The sequence below is a fragment of the Trachinotus anak genome, unplaced genomic scaffold, assembly GCF_046630095.1.
Source record: "Trachinotus anak isolate AG129_WGS33_773 ecotype Australia unplaced genomic scaffold, CSIRO_AGI_Tana_v1 ptg000032l, whole genome shotgun sequence".
Classification (NCBI taxonomy): domain Eukaryota; kingdom Metazoa; phylum Chordata; class Actinopteri; order Carangiformes; family Carangidae; genus Trachinotus; species Trachinotus anak.
This window is the reverse complement of record NW_027273883.1, coordinates 15,311,519-15,334,756: the sequence shown is the minus strand read 5'-3', so window position 1 is coordinate 15,334,756 and position 23,238 is coordinate 15,311,519. Positions and strand designations below refer to the sequence as shown.

Genomic DNA, 23,238 nt, shown 5'->3' with positions numbered 1-23,238 from the left:
CATTTGTTTATCTTTTAGAAAAAGAGTGCAGGGAAAATTACACAATGAAACGACACCTCAGACCCACATAAGCCACATTTATTAAAATGGAGTGACACAGTGCATATTTAATTACAGTAGTAGTGGGGTGGCATACCAAGGCGGTGCACAATAAGGTCAAAACAAAGCTTTGTTGAAATGGACGGGTCAGGCAGAACAGTACAACAGTATACAAAAAGTTGCAATTAAAAAACATTTCTGCTCTCTTTCAGTATATTTCCTCAAAAAAAAAAAAAAAAAAAAACAGCTCAGGAGAAAAATCTTACACATTGAATCAAATGTACTGATAGCTAACCTTTTAGCTATCAAAACCACTGCACATTCATTTTCATCTGGAAAGTGACATGCAGCAGCTGTGAGAACCACCCTCCTCTGGATCCCTGGAGCTCTAATTCTGTTTCAGATATAAGGGTTTATGATTGAAGAACCCATGAAGACTGGTGTTTCCTTAACCATGAGTTGCAGGGGAGAACCTGGAAGGTCTGAACTTCATCTCAGTGAAGGGAATGGAGGAGTCTTTACCTTTCCAGTCTATCCAGACTATTCCCTGTTTCAGAGCAGAAAGAGAAAAGTGATGGTGTTTGGTCAGTGTGATGTGCCACAAAAGATAAAACTGTTTAAAATTCATTGAAGAATAATCATACCTGATTATTACTGTTGATGCCAAAAAGACCATTGAGGTTGGTCTTGTAGCAATTCTTGTACCACCAGCCTCCCATGTAGGCTCTGGCACAGTGGAGCCCCAGAGGATCAGGGTCCTTGTCCCGGCTTGAGAATGGACGCCCATTATGGTACTTCATAGAGTCACCTGACAGAGAAGTACAATTGTTAGGCATTTACTGTCTGATATAGTATATATGGCACATGCTCAGGAAAATTCAACATCTATACAGTTTTCACCTGCAGTTCCAGTGTAGCCGGACACTGTCAGAGTATAATGCCTTTCCTCTGAATCGATGGAGAAGTTGGCGTAGTGAGCGTAAGCTGTGTCATTTCCAGATCGCATGTCCACTCTCAGACTCACAGGGCCGACACTGGTCAGGTTGTGAAGAAGCTCATTTCCTGATGTAGGTAAGGTGAAAGAGCACATAGATTAGGCTGACTTACTGAATAATATTATGATGCAGATGTGATAGTAATGATGGTTTGTTCCCAACAGTACCGAGCCAGAACTCTTCACTCAGGTTCCCAAAGCCGGCACTGTATTCACTCCAGGTTCTGTAGAAATCTGTCTTTCCATTCATCCTCCTCTGGAACACCTGGAAACACACACCAAATTGTCGTCCACTTTCAAAACCTATTCTGCCATTTCTTAAATGCAAAGTTTCATTTGGGTAACCGCAGTTTGTCTCACCGTCCAGCCACCTCCATCAGTCTCCATGTCACAGTAGACTCTGACCGCTTGTCCCTCTTTACCTTGAGGGTAGATGTCCACCTCTCCTGACTGCAGAGCTCCATTCAACAGCTCCTGAGAGCACTCAGTAGGGAAAGGGAATCGAAGTTTACCTAAGGAATGGGAAAAAAAGCATTAGATGGATGATTAATGCCTATTAAGAGGGCAAATAAACAGACAGGGGCTGCATTATTTTACATATATTACCTGTGATGAATTCTGTTGTGACAACAGATGTGTACCGTCCATCTCTCTCGCCTTGTACCAGAACTACATATCGTGACATGGGTAACAGCCCTGTCAGCTTATACTCTGTGATAGTTGGGTCCAGGATCACCTCCTAGCATATATGCAGAAACAAATGCAAATTTAATGTTCTGTAAGACAGGTCTGTAAACATTAAGGCTGTGTTTGTATTGCATGTGCCGGTAACGGAGGAACATTATTCACCTTTGTCTCTTCTCCTGCCACCTGATAGATGAATCTGTAGCTATGATAAACAACAGTGGAAGTTTTCCACGTTATCACCGCGGAGCGAGCACCCACCTCGCTGGCTTTGACCACTGAGGGACACAAAAAGCATTTAGTTCATACACTTTACACACCACTTCTGTAGACTTTAGTAATTGAACAGCACTGATCTAAATATATTTTTCCCCTTTCAACTCACCATTAGCAGTAGTAAATGTAGTTGAGATGGACATGCTCTGGAGACTGTCTTTCTGGCTCAGGACCTTGACTGTGTACAAGGTGCCTCTCTGCAGACCTCTCAGCTGGTGCTCCACTGAGCTTCCAGACACCATCACTGTCACTGTCACATTAGGAGCTGTGGCAAGAAGGAGAATTAATAATGCTTAATGTATTTATTAGTGCTTTGTCATTGGTCATTAGGCTAATGTTGCCACACTCACTCTTGGAGGACTCATAGCTGATGATGAAGCGGTCTACTTTCCCCAGACTGGGTGTCCATTGCAGTAGAGCTCTGGTATCTGTCACATTGACAACTTGAAGATGTGTTGGAGGAGCAGGCACTGCAGTCAAGAGACAGTAGTGTTTTAATTGCTGTTTACACATGCCAAGACAACCAAAAAGTATTTGTACACAACAGTCAGCTTATGTGTACCTGTGGTGATAATGGACACGAGGGCGTCACTCTGGGTTCTGCCCTGTGTAGCAGTTACAGAGATAATGTAGGAGGACCCAGTTGACAACTTAGACAGGACCACGTAAGACTGCTGAGAGTCCACGGCCACAAAACGGCTCTCCCCTAGCAAGATACATCATAAATATCAAACTAAAACACTTAATACTCCTAATAAAAGAACCACATTGGCTGACATTATACCAGAGAACTATGACATGTACTTTAAAGCCTTTGACAGACCTGTTACAATGTTGGTATATGTGACCCTGAAGCCTGTGAATGTGGTCTTTGGTTTGGACCAGGACACAGTGAGAGAAGATTCTGTTACATTGCTGAAAACCATCTCTGTGGCTGGCTCAGGACCTAGCGAGAGAATACAAGGTGATTTTTATTCACATTTTTGTTCAGACTGTATAAATTGATCTCAGTAATGATTGTGTTCCTGGTGGTAGTGGAGGAACTATGTCTAAATGACGAACGTGGTACAACTTTAATTACCTGTAACTGCAGTTACTCTGTGAATTTTCGATCTTCTGTCAGCACCAGTGCCATATATGTGCAGGACATAGCGTGTGTTTGCCCGAAGGTTACTGAATTCCACAGAGCGTACACTGCCGGGGACCACCATGGAGATCCTCTTGGTTTCAGCTTTACCTCTTGATCCGACAGTTTTACCAGAGGAAACAGTCGTGTCGGTGCTCTCAGTCTGTATCTGGACCTCAGCTGGGTTCTTAGCTGTGGAGGTCTTGTCTCCTTCAATAGCTTCCTCTTCATACTCCTCATGGTCATCTTCATCGCCCTCTGCCCTTGGCTCTCTTCTGATCACAGTGAAATTCTTGAACATTCCTTGTGGTGCTGACCATGTGATGGTGAAGCCATAGGAGGAGATGTTCACAACCTTCACAGAACCTAATCCAGATCCACCCATCCCCCTGCTCATCCCAGAGCTATGGACACTTGTTTTGTTCTGCAGAGCTTTAGTCTCATCTGACGTCGCAGTGATGGTTGTATTCACTATATACTGACTCCTGTGTGTAACTTTCCCTTTTCCAGCTTCAGTGTTTTTGTTGTCAACAGATTGCACAGTTGTAGTATCTACTTTGACTGTCTTAATGCGTTTATGTCCAGAGGATTGAGTAGCATTCTTCTCAGCCAGTGTGGATTGCTGCGTGGATTGCTCCAGGGTTTCCTTTCCTGTTCTGGTTTTGTTTGTTCCCACAACCTTGGACAGAATGGTCACAATTTTAGCTGTGCTATTAGATTTCTTCACATTACCCTGGGTTACATTGGCATGAGGTTCGTCTTTCAGTTGGTCAGATTTAGGATATGTTTTACTGGCAGTTCCTTCCTTAACAAGCTTGAGGTCAGTTTTTTGGATAACCTTTTTAGAGGCCAGAATTGTTGTTTTGCCTTTGCGGGCCTCTTCTTGCTTTCTTCCCTCATGTTTCAAGAGAACTTGAGCAACAGTAGGACGACTGGTCTTTGTGGGACTTGAGGAACTTTTTGTGATTATTTTCTTAATGGAAGCTTCTTGTTTTGCTTGTGTTTTAACAAGACCTGGTTTAGCATTAATGACCACTCTGGGTTTGTTGTCATTCTCTTTGGCTTCAGTTTCCTTCTTCTGCTCCTTTTTCTGTAAGGTCACTATCTCCCCTGTCTCCTTGGCCTTGCCTTTGGCAGTTTCTGAAATTTGAAAGTAGAGTTTGAGATCACAGTATGTTTGTCAAAGGGCAAATGAAAAATAATATTCATCCAAATAACAGTGCAGACACTTACTTTTATTACATTCGGCTCCGTGGGCACACTTACTGCAATCTGGACCCATGAATCCCTGATGGCAGACACATTTCCCCCTCTCACATTCCCCATTGCCGTTACAGTCATCTGGACAATTTGCAGAACATGGACCTGGGCAGCCACAAATACAACCAGAATGATCAATTCTAAATCTCTAGTGAGCTGTGTCAAATAAAAGTAATCTGGTGAATGTGAATCATACATTTCTCTTTTAGAAGGGACATCTCTTTTTCCAGTCGTGCCACTCGTCCTTTCAGTTCTGCCACTTCAGCCTCACATTCCCCTTTGCAACCACCAGGCAACAAGCTGATCTTATGCGTCATCACGAGAGGAGCGCCGGGCTTCAGCTTCAGCTCCTGCTCCTTGGCTTTGCTTGAGTCACAGCCGTCACTGATCACCACCTTGATTGGTTGTGAAGGGGCAGGTTTTTCTTTGGTGGTGGTGGTGGAGGGAGCCTTGATCACAGCAGTCCGATTGTCAGAGGCAGGGACCTTTTCTTTGCTGGCTGCAGAACCACTAGCTGTAGTGGCCTTTGCTGGTGTTGACAGAGGAGTTTGAACTGCATTGGAGGAAGGCTTGTCTTTGGAGTTTTTCACATCACTGGTGGACGGAGGTTTAGCTACAACAGTCTGATTGACGGAGGCTGTGGGCTTGTTTTTGGTGGTTTTAGCACCACTCGCAGGAGCAGATTTTGTGGATGTTGACTGAACTACAGTAGGGGCAGGCTTGTCTTTGGCAATCTTCCCATCACTGGTTGAAGGAGATTTCACTGAAACAGTCTGATTGACTGAAGGTTGGAGTTTATCTTTGGTGGTTTTAGCACTGCCGGCTGAAGCAGGCTTTGTGGGTGTTGACTGAGCATTTGGAGCTCCAGTGGGGGCAGGCTTGTCTTTACTAGCTTTTACTTCACTGGCTGAAGGAGATTTAGCTAAAACTGTTTGATTGACTGAGACTGTGTGCTTGTCTTTATTGGTGATGGTGCCACTGGCTGAAGCAGCCTTTACTGCTGCCGACGGAGTGGCTTGAATTACTGCTGGGCTGATCTTGTTTTTGGTGGTCACTGTAGAATTAACTGTTGGAGGTTTTTGGTTGGTGGCTAGAGTGGGTAAAACTGTCTGATTGACTGTGTTTGGCTTTAGGGTGGGGCGAACGGTCTGTTTGGCAAGAGTAGAAGTGGTTTTTGGTTTTGAAGGGGTGAAAACAGCATTGGGTTTGGTCATGTCGCTTCCTGTGGAGTCTCTCTTCTCATTGGTCGTGGTTTGAAAGGAGGGAAATGGGGTGAGAAGGAGGAGAAGTCCTAAAGTAAACAGCATTTTGAGCCAGCAGCAGTGGCCAGCAATGGTATTGCCTTTGGAGGATCTGTATGTATGTTACTGTGAATTATCAACTCCTTCCTCTATATTTCTGTTTTCAGTTGTAAAGTGGGATTTGCCAGGTCTCTCCTAGAAATGACAAAATGAAAGAGCTCAATTATGACTTACTTCATTGCAGGAAATTTTATGTCAAAACATTTTAGACCTTTTCTATATCCCTAGAAGTGCTTTGTTGAGCATACATGTTCTCTTTTCAGCACTGGCTAGTTTTACATTCACAGAGTTCCCATTCACAATTTTATGCTCCCTTGTCCTCCACTTTAGTGGCTACTAAAAAGAAATTTCAGGTGTCGTGCCTTGCTCCAAAGTGACTTGACGAGGAAGGTTTCTTTCATATGTCACTGTTTATTAACCTTTCTTAGCCCAATTTTACCTGAATATCAGTGAAAGATATTGGGAAAAATATGAAAAACATGAAAAAACATCTCTCAGCTGCCACTGTCTTAAATTCCACAAACTGAAGAAACATTTTCATGAAAAATTACATTACAAACTTTTTAAAACTGTGTATGCTGCTATCCTTTTAAAGTAAAGAACAAACAGTAAGTTGAAAAATCGCAGCAGTGTTCCAATCAGCCATAATAGTTAATTCAGTGGCTTGCCAAACCAAGTAAACTCTAAATTAGCAGATTCGGAACAGGAAGGAAGAAGGTGACTTGAGCGGGAAATCCAGAGAGTCTGTTGGAGAGACTATGCAGAGTGGTAACAGAGCGTCACTGTATAGAACTGTGGGACACTGTATGTCTTTCACTATACAGAAGGTTACATAATCCGCTGCACTCACTACTCATAAAACCACTAGGAATATGTCCAGCCTTGGCCTTAAATCTGTAGAAAATCAAATAAATCATGCAGCAGGTAAACATATTCAGATGCTCTGCTACACTACAAGCCAATTTCTAAAGGTTGCATTGGAGTGCATGGCTAAGTTGACTATGTAGCTGCAGTATTAACTAAATTAATAGGCACTTCTATAGCATTAGATTTCATAGAATGAAAAATAATTGACTTTCAGACAATTTCTGCAAATTATATTAATGTTCACAATGTTATCCTATGTGGCTACACTAAAAAATACATCCTGTGTTCCACCACTCACTGCAAATAAGTGTTTTTCTACAGCTAAAACACAATGTTTAACAACAGCATGACATTTTATCAGATATAAGCTTGAAAATATATTCTGCTATGCTCTATTAAGGCAGTATTAAGTGGTGTGCATTTATTCAAATGACTGCAGTTGCCATTCTGAGATCATAATGAATAAAAAATAAAATGGAAAAAATAAATTACTCACCAGAGAAATGATTTTGTTCTTGGCTTTATCTCTGTCTTTGTGCTGCTCCCTCCATCTGATTGGAAAAGCTCACATAGACCTGCTGGGTATGATCAGGGAGGAAAGAGGTGAGAGAATGGACCGCCACTAGAAAGGAGGAGAGTGATAAAGTGTGCTCCTACTTAAGGACCCCCCCTCTTCCACGCCTAGTGGTCCCACTCTCTCAACCACCACGGAAAATATTTGTATTGGACTTACAAAAAGAGTGAGATTTTGACACAGATTTGTGTATATGTGATTTTGATGTTGTATAATATGATCAACTACTCTCTTGTATTCTGTTAAAGGAGGAAAACACATTTTTCTGGTACATCTCACTATTCAAAAGATCCAAGGTCTTGTGTTTTTGGTAAAAAGATAAATAATAAATCTGTTTGAATAAATTCAGATTTTAGACCGATCAGTCTCAAACCATATACTTATAGGACATTAGGGTGTTTGTGTGCTGTTTTGTGTAACACAAAAAATAGCCTACATATGCATGCCGCTTATGACAGTTATTTCAGTGTCTGCTATATGTAACTTGACTTATTTCAGACATTGCTAACACCTACACACAGTCTTTGATTGAATAAAGCCCTGGTCCGAGAATCATGATTCAGCTGGAATACATAGCATAACACTGCAGGTATTCAGTGCTGACTCTGGGGGACAGGAACCTCTCGCTATATGAATTGGCTGTTTGTTGGAAGTAATGAGATGTAACTACGTGGGAGTTATGTAAGTGACCAAATATCCACCAGATTTAAGGAATGCTCTGTGAAGGCACTGCATCTCTGACCAAATGGCCACCCACCATCCCACCTTTTGTGAACCACATGAAGACAAGTTTATCAAGGGCCTAGCGCAAACAGGACATAAGTGACAATTTCTTAATTTTACAGAGCAAAATCAAAAGTTGATATCACTGCATGACCATACAAAGTGAATACAAAGTGCTCACGGACAGTTATTATAAGAGATAGATGTACTGTCACATGTGATGATCACTCAGCTTGCATAAATATCCCTAAGGTATAGTTCTATTATATTTTAGCTGTATTGTCTAGTCTGTATGGTCAAATATATTATTGCCCAGAGATTATAGACCTTGAGGATACAAAACTATTTTGCATAGCAGCTGTGAAACTCTGGCTGATGCTGAAAAAGACATCATTCTCATATTCTATGTTACATATACTTACTCTATATATGTTACAGTGTGGGGATATAAGAACCCACACAGTAAAAAATATATTTACTCTAGGTATTTTAGTAGCAAATGTGTTGAGATAGCAAGTTTTTCTTGGCAAGTACACCATGTTCTGACACTGAAAGACAACTAACCTAACAGCACACTATTACGGCATAGAAATGTAGTTGAATAATACGAGTAATGTAATTAAACAAACGTGCCGTTTGGAGGATTTTTCATGCAAGTATCTGACAAATAATACAGCTTGTTAATTGATTAACAGAATGTGGGGAAGTTTGTACTCCTGTTGTATGAGGTTAGTGAAATTCTAGTTATTATTTTAGTTGTAAGCCAGTAGCGTGCCATCAGGGCAAGCAAGGCAAGCAGTGTTAGTGTCCAGTTAAAGCCATACAGTTTATGGTTAAAGATAAAAATAGACAGTAATTATAACGATGCTGAAATTGAAGTGATATATCTCCTTACATCTGATCTCAGAACAGCTTTCTGTCCCTTAAAGAATCTGATGCCTGTTTGCAACCATCATGCAGTTTAGGATGCAGGATATTGTCCTGCAGGCGAGCTAGCTTGCCTTTCAGCCATTGTCTCGATCATTGCTGTCATTTTTGTAGGTGTGACTGCGCCCTGTTCACAAAGGCAGCCACTTGCCAAACAGAGAGGAAAGCAGCTTTTGGAGGTTTGTGTATGTGCATTGAGGAAGAAATCCTAGGATCTTTGACTGTTGATTAGCTATAAAGTGTGCTAGGCAAGCTGTCCTTGACTCAGCTTTTACTGTACTGAGATCAGTTACAATATTGCACTCATTATGTGCAGGCATGTGTGAAAACGAAACCCACACAGTAAGCGTGAAGATGCAGCAGTCGCAAGAAACAAGCAAATTACACTAATCAACATCTCCGTGCAAGATCTGCAGTAAGTTTGAGAAGTTTGAGGCAGAATTTTGTGATAGAAGTAGCACTGCTCCTTTCAGAAATAGCTCAGTGCATAGGTTGTGTGCATATCGGGAGAGAAAGAAAGCGAGACAGAGAGAGAGTGAGAGAGGAGAGGCTGGCAACTGACCAGAGCAGAGAGTTAGCTAGTTAGTTAGCAGTGTAGTGGTGAATGTAGGAATGCAATGTATGTGCATGTCTGTAGGCTGTTTTTTAGTAAATTAATTCAAGCGACTCTTAAAGACTAAAGTTCCCTTCTCTCTGTGCTTCAACTTCAGTCCAGACCATGAGTCAGGAGGGTTAACAACACTAAGGCTGTATAAAAGAGGATTCTACGTTGTCGTTGGAGTGTCAGTTAATGGTAAATATGTTGACGATTACCATTTTATACATTTTTTTTACAAATTTGATATGTTTACTGTCAGTTCAGAAGAATAATCCTAAAACTTCTTCAGACAGGAAGAAGAAAGGTGAAGATGTCCAGGGGGTGGGGGCAGGGGGTAGTTGGCTGCTCAGTTCTTCGGAGCCACTGATGTAAGCACTAATTAGCAGGTATCAATGTCAACACACCTTGGCTTGTTAGCTTAGCTTTTTTACTAGCTAAATCAGCCAGCAAATGAATTAGCCTTGGGTTAGCCTTTGAGCAAGACACTTTGTCCATTTTTGTCTTAGCCGGGAGTTTGGTGGAGTCATGGTTTTTTCACACACACACAAATACACAGCTTCATCACTGCACGTGTTGTATCTTTTTAACGTTAATTTGTGATGAAGTAAATTACAGAAATTTGTATTTCAGGGGTAAGACATGCCACATACTGAAATGACATTTCATCAACACCAGCCGACTGTTTCTCTGGTGGGCTTTTTTTTCATTTTTTTTCAGAATGTTTCATTGTTGAAAAAGCACAGGAGTTACTAATAAAATTACAATGGCTCTGTTCTATTAAAGTGTCCCAGTATGGTTAGTGTGACAGTGTGCCAGCATAAACTGAAGCAGCAAACTGTAATTCAGCCATCGTTTATTTTATACCCGTGCTTTTCATGCTGTGAAATGTTAAAATAATGTGAAAAAGGCCTGTCCTGATAACAGAGTGTTAAGGTCAAGTCACTTTGATATTAGGATGAAAAACAAAGAGTAATTGTCGGAGTAGTGTGGGCTCCTGAGTGGGTGGTCCCACTCCATCAGTGCCTCCATCTGCCGGCAGCCTCCAGGAAGAGCTCCGCCTTCACTTTACTCCTTTCTGCACCATAGACCACCCTCAAACCGCTGACCCTGTCTTGGCCTTTGGAAAAATGGCTTGAGACATACCTTAAGCAACTAAGGCTACTGCACACCTAAGAAAATACACCTGGTCATATGAGCACATTTCACAATTCCCCAGCCAATTTCACAGTTGCTGCACAAGCGTATTTGGTGTGTAAGTAGGTAAGTGAGCATGTACTCATGGAATTTGTGTATTTACAGTAAATCTCTTGTGGCAATCCACAGAGCTACCAGAATATAAATCTTTGTCAGTCTGCACAATCTGTCTTTGTGGAGAGGATATTTGCATTTAATTGTGTTGCACAGAGCAATAACTAATCTGAAAATGTATAAACAACCAGATGAGAAAATGTAACTAAATGTAAACACACAGTCTACCCTGCTTACTCATGACAAACCATTGATTACTTTGAGGAGGCTACAGGAAAAAGACAACCTTTTTTTTCAAATGTGCTGTTGCTGCTGGCTACTAGCAGCACACTAAAGTAATCCCAAAATGAAAATATGTGATGCTGACGTCTGTGTGTTTATTTACCCTTTATTGATTCAAATTTAATGAAATGTCTGATGGCAAAGACTGAAACAGTGCAGCCATTGATCAGGCTGTGATTGAAGTGATGGTCAGTACTCCCATGTTGCTTACATTGGACCTGGCCTCAGAGATTAGAATAATATAAGCACATAAGCCTTTACTTGTTCCTTACCCCTCCACCCACACCCCCTTCCTCTCCTTCTGCAGTGCACCCTCCCTGTACACCTCTCTCTGTATTAACTATAGCCAACCAACTTTTTAAATCATGATTGCACTTACAATTTTCTGCAGCATGTTTCTAACCACATTTCAAAGCAGACATATCAACTTTCTGTAATAGAGAGCTTTTATCCTTATGAGGTGATTACTGATCCAAATCCTGACACTGTAACTTCACTGGGAGCAAGTGAGCCAGTCTCATACACCCAAAACCACTCCCCCTCTCCCTTTTTCCTCACTTTGCAGATGTTAAGTAAGGAGGGGGGTAACTTTGATGGGGGCTGCATTGAGCACAGAGACCCCTCTCAGATCCTTTACTGCCAGTAAAAGAGAAAACACATAAATAAATATATTCAGCAGGAAAGCTAAATCAAACCAGTCAAACTGAATCTCACTATTTGGAAGGACATGAAAGTGCAAATGTACATTTGTGGATGCACTCTTTTTTTCTGAGGTAATGTTGACTTTGATTTCAAGCCATTATCTCTTCATGTATGTTAAAACCAACTCAAAAAAGATACACATAAAAAGGCTCTGGCTAGACAACATTCAGAGATCCTTTTATTTAAACACTGGTATCTGTTTTAGACATATGGGAATGATGACCAGTTTACACTGAAGAGGTACATTACACAGTAGTACACAGTAGTACTCTGTTTCACTGTCTGCAGCCATCTATCTTGTAGTCGTTTATGAATGCAGAAAACCCTGCGCAGGCAGCTCCATGGGCAGATTTTTTATACTCTTCATTTGAAGGCTTTTTTTCAAACCAGGTGTTTGATTCCAACAGATACTGCATCCTACACAAAGAGGGAAAGAGCGAACAAAATGAGGATCAATCAGTGTGAAAGTATGTTTCCACTGTATTATTGATTATACTTATGCTCCATTTGAGTCAGTTGTGGAGCCATCTGTGCCCATGATGAGGTACTGTTTTCCCAAATCTAGCCGTTCTTTACACTGATGCCTCTTAGCAAAGACTCGAACAGAATTTTCTCCATCTGTCAGACAGATGACATATTTGTGAAAACTCTTCCCAGGTTAAATGCAATGGCACAAAACCATTTCAAGGTCAATTCTACATCATCTGTTAAAGCTTGCAGTTTTAGTTTACTTACGTGATCTGAGTACCTCTGTTACAGTAGTGTTGTGTAGCTCAAAGTTGCTTTTCACAGAAACACTGACAACCTCAACAATGTATGCTGAAATAAAAACAAGAATCAACCAGTTATTAACAACCATTCATCTGAAGCATAATTTGATATAGTGGTGCTTTGCAGAATAAAGGGGTGGATTTGAGAGCTTAATAGTCAAGCTGATATTTGATCCTATATCATATTGGTTGATGTGCAGTACTGACCGTAGTCTACTGTAGGGAAGAAGCAAGCATGTTGTTCACGGTCATTCTTTGTCAGTCTTCGATTTCTTTCCAATTTGAATGTCATTTTTAGTTTATGACAGGGTCCTGAAGAAAAGATTAACATAATGCAATTTTTATTATTTATACAAACATGAAGGGTAAAGCTACATTTATTTATGGGTGTTTGTCATTTGGGGTCTGAGAGTAATGACCTACTTTCTGCACACTGGCACACATCCCCTGAACACATTTTGGAGACCATCTTGCTTCTTTGGGGGGCAGAGTAGAACACAGTGCACTTTTTGTCTGCAAGGAAAGCACAGATATCCCATAAATTCCTGTTAAACAAAACAAGATGTCTCCTCTATCCTGACAAAAAATGCTGAAAACAGAAAACAAAAAGTTTACCTGGTTCATAATAGTCACAGAACACAGCTGGAGCAGGCTGCAGGAGGCCAACTGGCACTCTCTGTATAGCATCGAAACTAATACATTCCTGCGATTCAAAATCTAACAAGAGAAGAAATCTTTCAGTGTTGCACATCTAAAATTTTTTGTGAACGTAAATAAATTTCAGCTTTACCTCATTGAAGTAGATCAGTACCCTTCCATAGGAGACTTCATAATGGGAAATGTATTGCTCAGGGAACTGTGTTAGCTGGGAGGACAAAAAAATGAACCTTTTGATATTATAGCAGAAGAAACAGAGTTTTGGTCTAATAGGATAACGTTGCAAAGTGAGAGGGGCGATGGCTCTGGAAATTAATTTTTTTTCATTCTCTATTTCCGCATGTCCCAAATGTTTCTTTTTTATCCTCAATGTTACTTAAAAGAAAAGTCATGACCCCATATGTTTATGGCATAGGCCACAGTTCATTTCTGAGAAATCAATATTTTTTCACTTTTTTCTTTCAGTTTGGCAATGACTGTAAGATAATATAAATGATACCCATGAGGTTTGGCCACTTCTGCTATGGTGGAGAAGGCAGTCTAAAAAATGATGGGACAAGACATAAGGTCTCCAAAATATCTCTGACCACTTTGCATTGAGGATGACAGTAATGAGGAGGAGCTACTAACCCTGTCCAGGTCCTCAGTTACAGCCTCAAATCCACTCAGTAGTGTGATGTCAGCAATGGCCATTCCTGTGAGGTTGTGGTTCAGGCTATGACTACACAGATAAAAAACAATGAAAAGGCTGAGAGAGACACTGATCAGGATTTATGACCTTTCCCTGTAAAGCTCATTGTCTCATGAAGGCTTATAGAGACCATTTGAGCCTCATTTCACTAACCTGACACAGACTTTGTAGGTGACAGCCTCGTCTGAATTCAGGTTGTTATCAAGATCTCTCCTCCTTCGGGTGCGAGCATCAAACCACTCAATCGCTGATTGAGGCACTCGCGCCGCTTTTTCCTCGTTAGTATCATAGTCATTGTAGTATTCATAAGTTTCTATGACCTTAGCTAAGGACACAGAGGTTGATGTGACTGTGTCACTTTTATCAGCAATAGATATGGTTGTGATTCATTATCAGTGACAAAAACTCACTGGATCCAGTAGATGGTAAGCCTTAACAATCTGCCAAGGAGAAGGTGATTTTCTGTAAATTATGGATCTTGTTCAGTATATTTACAGAAATGAAAGAAACTTACTTTTAGTTTGGCTTCTCCTTTTCCTGATAACTGCACATCGATGTTGTTCCCTGTAAGTTTCTGGGACAACAGACACAAGAGAAAACAAGTCATTTCAGAATGAGGTTAAACATCTATGTGTATGTAAGCGCACTGTTGAACTGGTCTATGACACCTTAAGGTCTGTTTCTGCCTTCTCCTTATTTTCCAGAGAGAGCGTTACAATGTCGTTTCTTCCTGGGACTCTGACTTCCACTATTAGATTTGCTTCAGGACTGATGGACCTCTTTAGCTCATACTCAGCGAGGGCTTCCAGTGCCATGACATTAATAATATGTTAATTAACAATTAATTTGGACTATAGTGGGTGGTGTGGGTAAGGGCCATGTCCACAGATAATGATTCTTTGGGTTTAAGAAATTCTAGCATCCAATTCACCTGCGTGGATCTGAAGCATCCAGAATACTTTTCTTGGGAGATTAACCGGCAGGCTGCTTTGTCTGCCCAATGGGTCTGATTAAGTTCCACTGAAGTTAGGAGGGCATAGGCTGTAGTCTCTATTGTGATGGCATCTGCCTTCTCTTGATTCTTTGTGCTGGTATCAGTTGTCCACAGAGAACAGCCATCCTTCCCTGATAATTGAGAAATACACAAATAGTAAACATGAGAAAAACTATGAGATGCGAGAAGCCAGCTAGGCCAAAACTGAATACTGCACTAGCACATACATACATACCAGTGTGTGTGTATGAGTATGAGGGTTTTTGAGTTTGAGAATGTGTATATGTGTGTGCTTCATATGAATGTGTGTGCATAACTATGTATGCATGTATTTGTGTGGTTGAATATGTATGTGTGTGTGTGTGTGTGTGTGTGTGTGTGTGTGTGTGTGTGTGTGTGTGCCTGACTATGTATGTTTGTATGTATGTGTCATAATCGTGTCATGTCTCGAACAACAGCATACTATGACAGACCCACTTCACATTCTGAGCACAATGAGTATGGTTGCTTTTTTATGTTTACAAAATAAAAGCTATCAGCTGCTGCTATGAGCAGCAGTGATTCATGGCAATAATCAGTTATATATTTTTTGCATCCTGTGATGAGACATCATTTTATCAGGTAGTTAATCCTGTGGATTTGATAAAAACAAACAGATATTTTTGTCAAGTTATTTCATCTATAAACCATGTCTCAATTGATGCTCCATAAAACTGACTATATCAAGAAATAGATATATATTGCAAAATAAAATAACATGTATACCACTGTGAAAGAGGATTCTATCCATGTCACCCAAACCTATTTGCTTTGATGAAACATACGTTCAGTTGCCATTGCTGTAAGTTTTGTCCAGACAGCTGAACGGTCTGTTCCCTCTGGCAGGCAAACTGAGAGGCAGTAGGCTGTAATGGCAACAGCATAGGGATACTGAAGCTCCTCCAGGTTGCTTGCTTCTTGGTAGAAAGTAGCATAAAGGCAGTCAGTGAATTTTACTCATCTAATCTTCTCAGCAAATGATGCACCAACTAAAATAAATTGAAAATAAAACTATAAAAATAACAAGGCTAAGAGTCAATGACCACTCTAGCAGCTCCGTGAGACTGTACTTACAGACTGTGGTGCTCTGAGCTAAACACTAATGTTGACATTTGCTAATTAGCTCAAAACATTAAGTACAGCTGAGGCTGATGAGAAGTTTTGCATGTCTTTGGTCATAAATCAAAGTTTTTCAATAAATTTAAATTAATTTTAATTAATGGTGCTAGATGAGAAATCTAGAACCAAAAACATTGGGATTGTCAGACACAATTAAATAATGATATTTCAGTGTCAACTGAATGCCAGAGGACTGACCATCTTAACACCCAGGATAATACGTTTTAATATTATCTCACCGCATCCTTTCGTGCTTCGGTTTGCAGGAATTGAAGGGACTGGTGCAGTGCAAGAGCTACAAAAGCCGTCACAGATGCTTCCCGATCTTTTCCTTTCTACATTATACACACAAGGACAATTCTGCATTCAAATCACTGCAGCTCACTTCTCTCATTCACACTAGGCAGTAACGTCTAAAGGGTTAATTGTTAAGTAAGATTACCAGGATATGTCTGTGTAACACAGGATGTGGGTCACTGAATGAGCCGTCAGTATTCTGTACCGAGAGCAAGTAACGGACTGAGTGCCTGATCTCTTCTGCTGGTACATTCCTAGCCGCCCGGCCCTGCTGTCCAAAGGCCACTGTCTGACGCTGTGCCACCAATGACAACACTTTCAATACAAAGGCAGTCAACCTGAGGACAAGAGGAAGTCAAAATATTATTCTGAAATTTGTTTTGCATACAAAGGCATACTCTGTTTCTCACATATAACAAAAACACCAACAGCAAACCAAATGCTACAGACATATATTACATCAGACATTATGGATAAGTATTTGCATTGCAATCGTTAAAATTGCTCATTTCTACATTCAGTGCTTAGTCTACACAAGTACACAGAGGCCAAAATGAGAACCCAGCTCTGATTTCACAGTTTGTCAGACAGGAACAAAATCGATTCCTCTATTCTTTAATGTGTGGATTCCCAGTTGAGCTTTCCCCAGTTAAAATACGTTAAAGGTTCCTGTGGAGTTTCTAGTAACGCTATTATTCTGCCACCACCACCTGGTTTCAGTTATGTTGTTTTCTGACTTGTAATCACTATAACTTAACTTTTTATCGAATACTATTTTACAATTGCTTTCAGACAGACAGACAGACAGACAGACAGACATACAGACAGAAGACAGTCCTTTTTTGTTTTGACCCTTTATTTAAAGGCATGTGTGTTTAGCTCACTGCAGGACTAAGCACCTACACACTAACGGCAGAAGAATTAGTACCATTATGACATAGACTCAGCCCTGGCTTTACTAGACTAGCTTTCTGTTAAATTTAGGATTAGAACAAACTCTTTCTAATTACTTTTAAAGCAGATCATAACAATCATAGCCGGACTGATACAGGATGTTTGAGGCTGATACTAAAATTGATGTTGGAGAGTTTAAACATTCCAATAACGGGTGCCTCAGTAGTTCTCCTAGTAGAGGGTGTATCACAGCTGACTACAGTGGCTAAGGTTCAAATCCAACCTGGGCACTTTTATGCATGTCATCTCCCCTTTCTTTCTTGTCTCTCTACACTGTCGCTATGAAAAAAAGACAGATTTAAGTGGTAAATACTTGCTTACTTATAAAATATTTCAGAAATGCTTTGAATTCAAAGCCTCTTTTATTTTTTTTATCGGTCACAGTACATTCATAACATGTACGGTTCTGTACTGCTGATGTTTTATTGTTACTCTAAATGAGTATAGTTTGTATGTAAGATAATAAGATCTATATCTTATTTTGGTATTTCTTGTGTAGAAATGGAAATTTTGCCCTGATGATAGTGGTAGTGAAGAGAGGTCAACCGGACACACAAAACATTGGAATTCAATTCAATTGGAAGTCTTCCTCTGGGGACAATGGGTATCCACAGCAAATGTCATGGCAGTTTGGCTTGACAAAATGAAATTGTGAAAAGTTCCTTTGACCATATAAATCAAATTCTAGCTCTGACTTGACAGGTTCAAAAGGTCCTAAATTAAGGTTAAGATATTACAGAGGTTTTTAAATAACTATTAAAACCAGTTCAGTGCTATAAGTGAGAAGAAGAAAAGGGACACTATCATTTATTATACGTCAATGATGAAAATCTGTTATCATACCCTTTCTCCACCCTGACTGGGACTGAGATACAAAAGACAGACCAGCATTTCTCAGTATGTTTGTTGAGCCATTTGCTCCACCATATGAGCAACCAAGGTCATATGATTGCATAACTGAAAACCCCTGAAAAGTAGGAACAAGAGATTGGATTTGTATTGTATTGTAATATATAAATTTGGTTTGATTTTAAAAAAAAAAACAAAAAAAAGAAAAACTAGGATTACCTTTTGTGGTTGTATGCCTCTACAACTCACACTAGCTTCGGATTTCATCCCTGTTTATCCAGGGTCATATGAAATAATTACTATGTGTGTGAAATTTTGTCATAATTGCTGTGTGAAGTCTTGAGTAATGGCTAAAAACTGTTGTGAGGTCACACTGACTTTGTCCTTTGTCCTTTGTCCTTTACCTTTGACCCCCAAAATCTAATCAGTTCATCCTTGAGCCCTAGTCACCTTGTGTCAAATTTGAAGAAGTTCCATCAAGGGGTTACTGAGATATAGTGTCCATAAGAATGGGACGGACAGACGGACGGATGGACAGACGTACATACATACGGACAACCGAAGAACAATATGCCTCCGGCCCTGGCTGTCACCAGCGCAGAGTTATTAAAAACAAAACTGCTGTGTTTTAAGAGAGAGAAAGTATGAAAGGATTGTGTGAGAGAGTGGAGGTGCTACCTGTTTGGCTGTGAGTTTATTATCGGGCATTGAGAGCGTAGAAGGCCTTATCCACAGCAAGCAAAGCCACTATGGCGCTCTGACCATTTAAATCAAATTCCAGCCTTGACTGTTTTCTAGGTTCAAAAGGTCCTTTTTGCTTTACCTAAATTAAAGTTAAGATACAGAAAATTTTGCATGCTGTTGTCCAAGGGCAAGGTTCAGTCAATCAATATATTGAAACATCTAAATATATACATGTAAACACATGAACACATTCTGGAATTGAAACTAACTTAAACAGAATTATATATTTTGAGTTGGCACCTAAGTCAATTTAAAGTCTTTACATTATCCTCTGCCTCAGTTATAACCAATTCAGAACTATATGAAAACTGTCCCACATATACTGAATCATCTTATTCAAACACACAGTCAGCAGAGTCAACACTATTTCATTCTGCACAGGCTGAACTCTTATCTGTTCTGTTTACTCACCTTGACATTTATCTCACATTCATCCCTGACATCTACCCACACAGAGTCTGCAATGATGTCATCATTCTGGTTGTAGAAGTAGCCAATGAGATGGAAGGATGGAACCATATCAGGTGTTATGCGCAGGTTGTTTTTAACCGAACACCCAACGAGAGAGAACCCTTATTTATTATGCTCCCACGGCTTAGGACCTGAAAGAGAGACAATCAAAAGTGTTTAATTATGACAAACTGCTGGGCTTCTTTCTCAAAATGTATGATGTCGTATTTAATCTGATATGTCTCACCATGTAGTATATAAACCCGTTGCTAGGTCCATTCACGGTGTTGTATGTTACTGTAAGTAAATCATTCACAGAATACACCTTGTAGGTAAAACTTATGTAGAGGAAGCTGTTACTTGGAGATGAAGCAGGTTTAATAACTTTCCTCTGTTGCAGGTCATCTGCGGTCACCTTTTGGAGCCAGAGGTGGAAACAGTTAAAACTGGACAAAATCAAATTTGACAAGACCTACATCTGATTTTGGGGATACTAACTACTAAACTATTCCAATTTGTAGTGTCAATATTAAAGGTATGAAACACTGCCCCCCCCTGGTCAGTAACATCTTTCAAAGATTGCTCTGAGGATCCTGGTACATCAATCTTTACTGGCACACCAGCTGCTGGAGAGCCATCTGGGAGACGCATGATCACCTAGAACAACAAACAAAATCTTTGACACACAAAACCATCGCAGTCATGTACTTAGCTGTGAACCCATTTGTTAGTTTCATGCATACCACCACATCAAGTGGATATCCAGGAAGGAAGTATGAGGAAGTATCTCTGTGAGAGAACAGGAAGATAAATTTCTGCCTCTTGCATTTCACCACCTGGACCCAAAAATACACAAAGCAATGCCAGCCACAATGAAACAAAACAATAATAATCCCAATATGTTCTTCTTCTCCTCATACTCTCTCAAATATACAGTAAGGTGGCGCATCTCAACGTATTGATACCAAAAGGTAGCCTGTGATATTTTGATACACGTTTAAATGTCTGAAAACAACTAGACCATCCCTGTCCCAAATGTTTCCAACAATTTTCGACCTTAGAGAAATCATTAAATTTAATCAATGTAACGGTGCATTTCATTTGAATGCCTGCCAGTGGTGTCGTATTTCCTTTAAGCATGCATCAGCAAGACAAGTGTCCATGTCATACAGCATCGGGAAATAGATTTTTAACGTGAGACTGCCTTCAGTGTTTTTACTGGATTTCATCACTGGGTCCACGTTTTGGAGAGGAGGAGATCACTGCGGATAAATTGACACTTAAAGAATCCTAACCGGGAGCAGCCGATTGCAATTCCGGCACTGGCGGTGAAGAAAACAACTTGCTTTGTCCCATGCTACTTAAAGTGGTAGTTCGGTTTATTTGACGTGGAGTTGTGTGAGGTCGTTGTGCAAAGCCAGTGTATTACCTGCAGTAAATTCAGATCAGCATGCTGCCAGTTTAGAGAAGCAGCCGTAGAGCTTCACTCAGCTGACGTGCGGCTGCAGCGTAATACAGTGTACGCCATGGGTGCGCTTGTGCGTAGGGACAAATGTAGCACTAAAGGAAAGTGCTGTTTTGACAGGAAGATAAGGTGCTGAAAATATTCTAAGTGAAACATACACTTCCAGACGGATACTGGATCGTTTAAAATAATCTGAAACATGTTTTTTTCCTGCGGGCCCTGTGCGCAGTAGCAAATCACTCCGCTAGTCTGCTAGTGCCCTTTGCTGCCTCTTGTAACTGACGGGGTGCTGATCCACAGCTACTCCAGGTGACACTTGCTATGCATGACTACCTTACACAACCCAACAATCAATGGTCAAATGACCCAAACTATCACCAAACTCTGTTATTGTTTTGATTGAGGCACCCCTAACAGAATAAAATATACATATAAATATGTAAAAAATGCATTATTGAAATAACTGGTATTTTCAAAATAGCAAAAATATTAGTGATAGTGATACCACCTGCCAGTAAAATTCATATTATGATTATATTATATGCAATATTACATTTTTAGTCACAGTTTATGGGATTTATTTTGATCTGCTATAATATTTACATATTTCTATAGTAATTTCATAGGGGTATATTTGGTAGTTTTGCTGTACATTTGTAAAATAATTTCATAAAATATTTGATTGTGGTAATTCATTTTAAGTATTTAATTATGTTTAACTATGGTACACTCTAAAGTATAAGCAGCCTTGAAGTTTTCAAGAGATTGTGTACAATGTGAGTCAAACTGGTGTGTCTTACACATCTGTCATTAACATTGCATAACAAGGAACACAAACTTGCTCTCTTGCCATTTAACTCGACACATGAGTTAACATCTTCTTTACTGTGCACAGCATATGCGGTTCTATACAAAACACACACAACATTGTTTAACACATGTTCTAAAACATATTCTCTCTATTGCATAGTTTAAAAACTATATTTTTGATTTTTTTTTAATTAATAGATTTATTTAAAATTTCAGATAAATATTAAACAGTTGTCTATATTACATTTTTATCCCTTCTAGGAGTTTGCTTGCTTATACTATTTTATATAGTGCGATAGCATATACTTTACTTTCTATGTTGGTGACAAATACTCACACAGTCTGAATTAAAACAGTGTACATTGTTGCCACTAGATTTAGCAACTTTTCAGACCCATTTTGTGACTTTTTTTTCAAACTAGAATTGCCACCTCCAGGTTGTATGCCTCCATGACTCAGACTAGTTTCAGATTACATCCCTGTTTATCTAGAGTCATATAAAATATTAACCATTTGTGTGAATTTTTGTCATTATTACTGATTACACTTTTAAGTTGTCTGCTGGTCAACTAAAAAGTGTTTTGTGAGGTCACACTGACCTTGACCTTTGACTCCCAAAATGTAATCAGTTTGTCCTTGAGTCCAAGTCGACATTTGTACCAAATTTGAAGATGTTCCTTCAAGGTGTTACGGATATATCACATTCACAAGACCAAAAATGTGTTTTGCTAGGTCACCATGACTTTGACCTATTACCCTGTCAAACTGCCAGGAGGTGGAATGGAGGGAGGCGCTACCGCACAAGTACTGAACATGCTCGCATTTAGCCCGTCAGTTTTTAGCCACCAAAACCTAATCAGTTAATTTTGAGTCCAAGTACACATTTGTGCCAAATTTGAAGAAGTTCCGTCAAGGTGTTGCTGATATATCGCATTCACAAGCCCCCGAAAACAATACGCCTCTGGCCCTGGCTGTTGCCAGCACAGAGGCGACAAATTTAGGGGCTTTTCAAACAAATGTTATAGCTACTTTCTAGAGAGTCTGTACTGTGCTGCGAAGTGAGACACAGTGTCTACTCTGTTCAGTGAGAGGCAGAGCAGCTCATTCAGTGCACACAACAGCTGACATAAACATAAATGTACGGTGGCCCTGAGAGCTCAACACACTGCAACTTAAGAAAACACATGCAAATAGTCAAAACACAAGCAAAATCAGAAAACATCTTCATCAATTTGACAAATACTCACAATACAACCAAATACATGGACATTTAGTTGTGTTGTGAGCAATTGCAGCGTGAGCGTTGTCAAATGGATAAAAATATACAAACACACACAATAAATACAGAAAATGAGCTGATGAGGATTACAGGATGACAAGGACTACATATACTATTCAGTTTTCATTACTATGTCACTGCTTTATGTTACAGGCATAGACTGGATATAAAAATGGAGGTAGGCTCTGGGTCTGAAAAGTGAAGCCTATGCAGTAGAGCCTTAAACCTGCATTCCATCTAATGACCGTCAGGGGGCAACTCCACTGGTTGCAAGAGGAAGTCAGATTGTGGTGAGGTCTATGGGAAAATGACCCTACTTCTCACTTGATGTATTACCACAGTAAACGTTTTCCTAATGAGCATATAGTCTCAATCACAAGTTTCAAGTCGTCTTCAATACAAAATGATGTTCATTTTAAAATTATGGTCCCATTTAGAGGTGTGTAAACGACTACTGAATTAATGATAAAATCACGAAAAGGAAAGAGCTATGAGTGTTTGAGCAGGACTCACTGTGCT

The 23,238-nt window shown here is 40.0% G+C and overlaps 1 protein-coding gene and 1 pseudogene across 1 annotated transcript; both read right to left on the bottom strand.

The window, feature by feature from the left end:
• Window positions 1–62: 62 nt before the first annotated feature.
• tnxba (tenascin XBa) lies at window positions 63–7,199 on the bottom strand. The gene is made up of 15 exons (XM_071470263.1): window positions 7,044–7,199; window positions 4,576–5,815; window positions 4,353–4,484; window positions 3,075–4,259; window positions 2,817–2,939; window positions 2,556–2,699; window positions 2,344–2,463; window positions 2,103–2,258; window positions 1,883–1,995; window positions 1,640–1,772; window positions 1,394–1,545; window positions 1,202–1,298; window positions 940–1,101; window positions 684–847; window positions 63–586 (listed from the first exon to the last, which is right to left on the bottom strand). The coding sequence occupies exons 2-15, from the start codon at window positions 5,684–5,686 to the stop codon at window positions 488–490; spliced, it is 3,891 nt and encodes a 1,296-aa protein (XP_071326364.1). The 5' UTR covers window positions 5,687–5,815; window positions 7,044–7,199; the 3' UTR covers window positions 63–487.
• Window positions 7,200–11,756: 4,557 nt separating this feature from the next.
• On the bottom strand, window positions 11,757–20,008 carry LOC139612927 (complement C4-like; annotated as a pseudogene).
• Window positions 20,009–23,238: the final 3,230 nt, after the last annotated feature.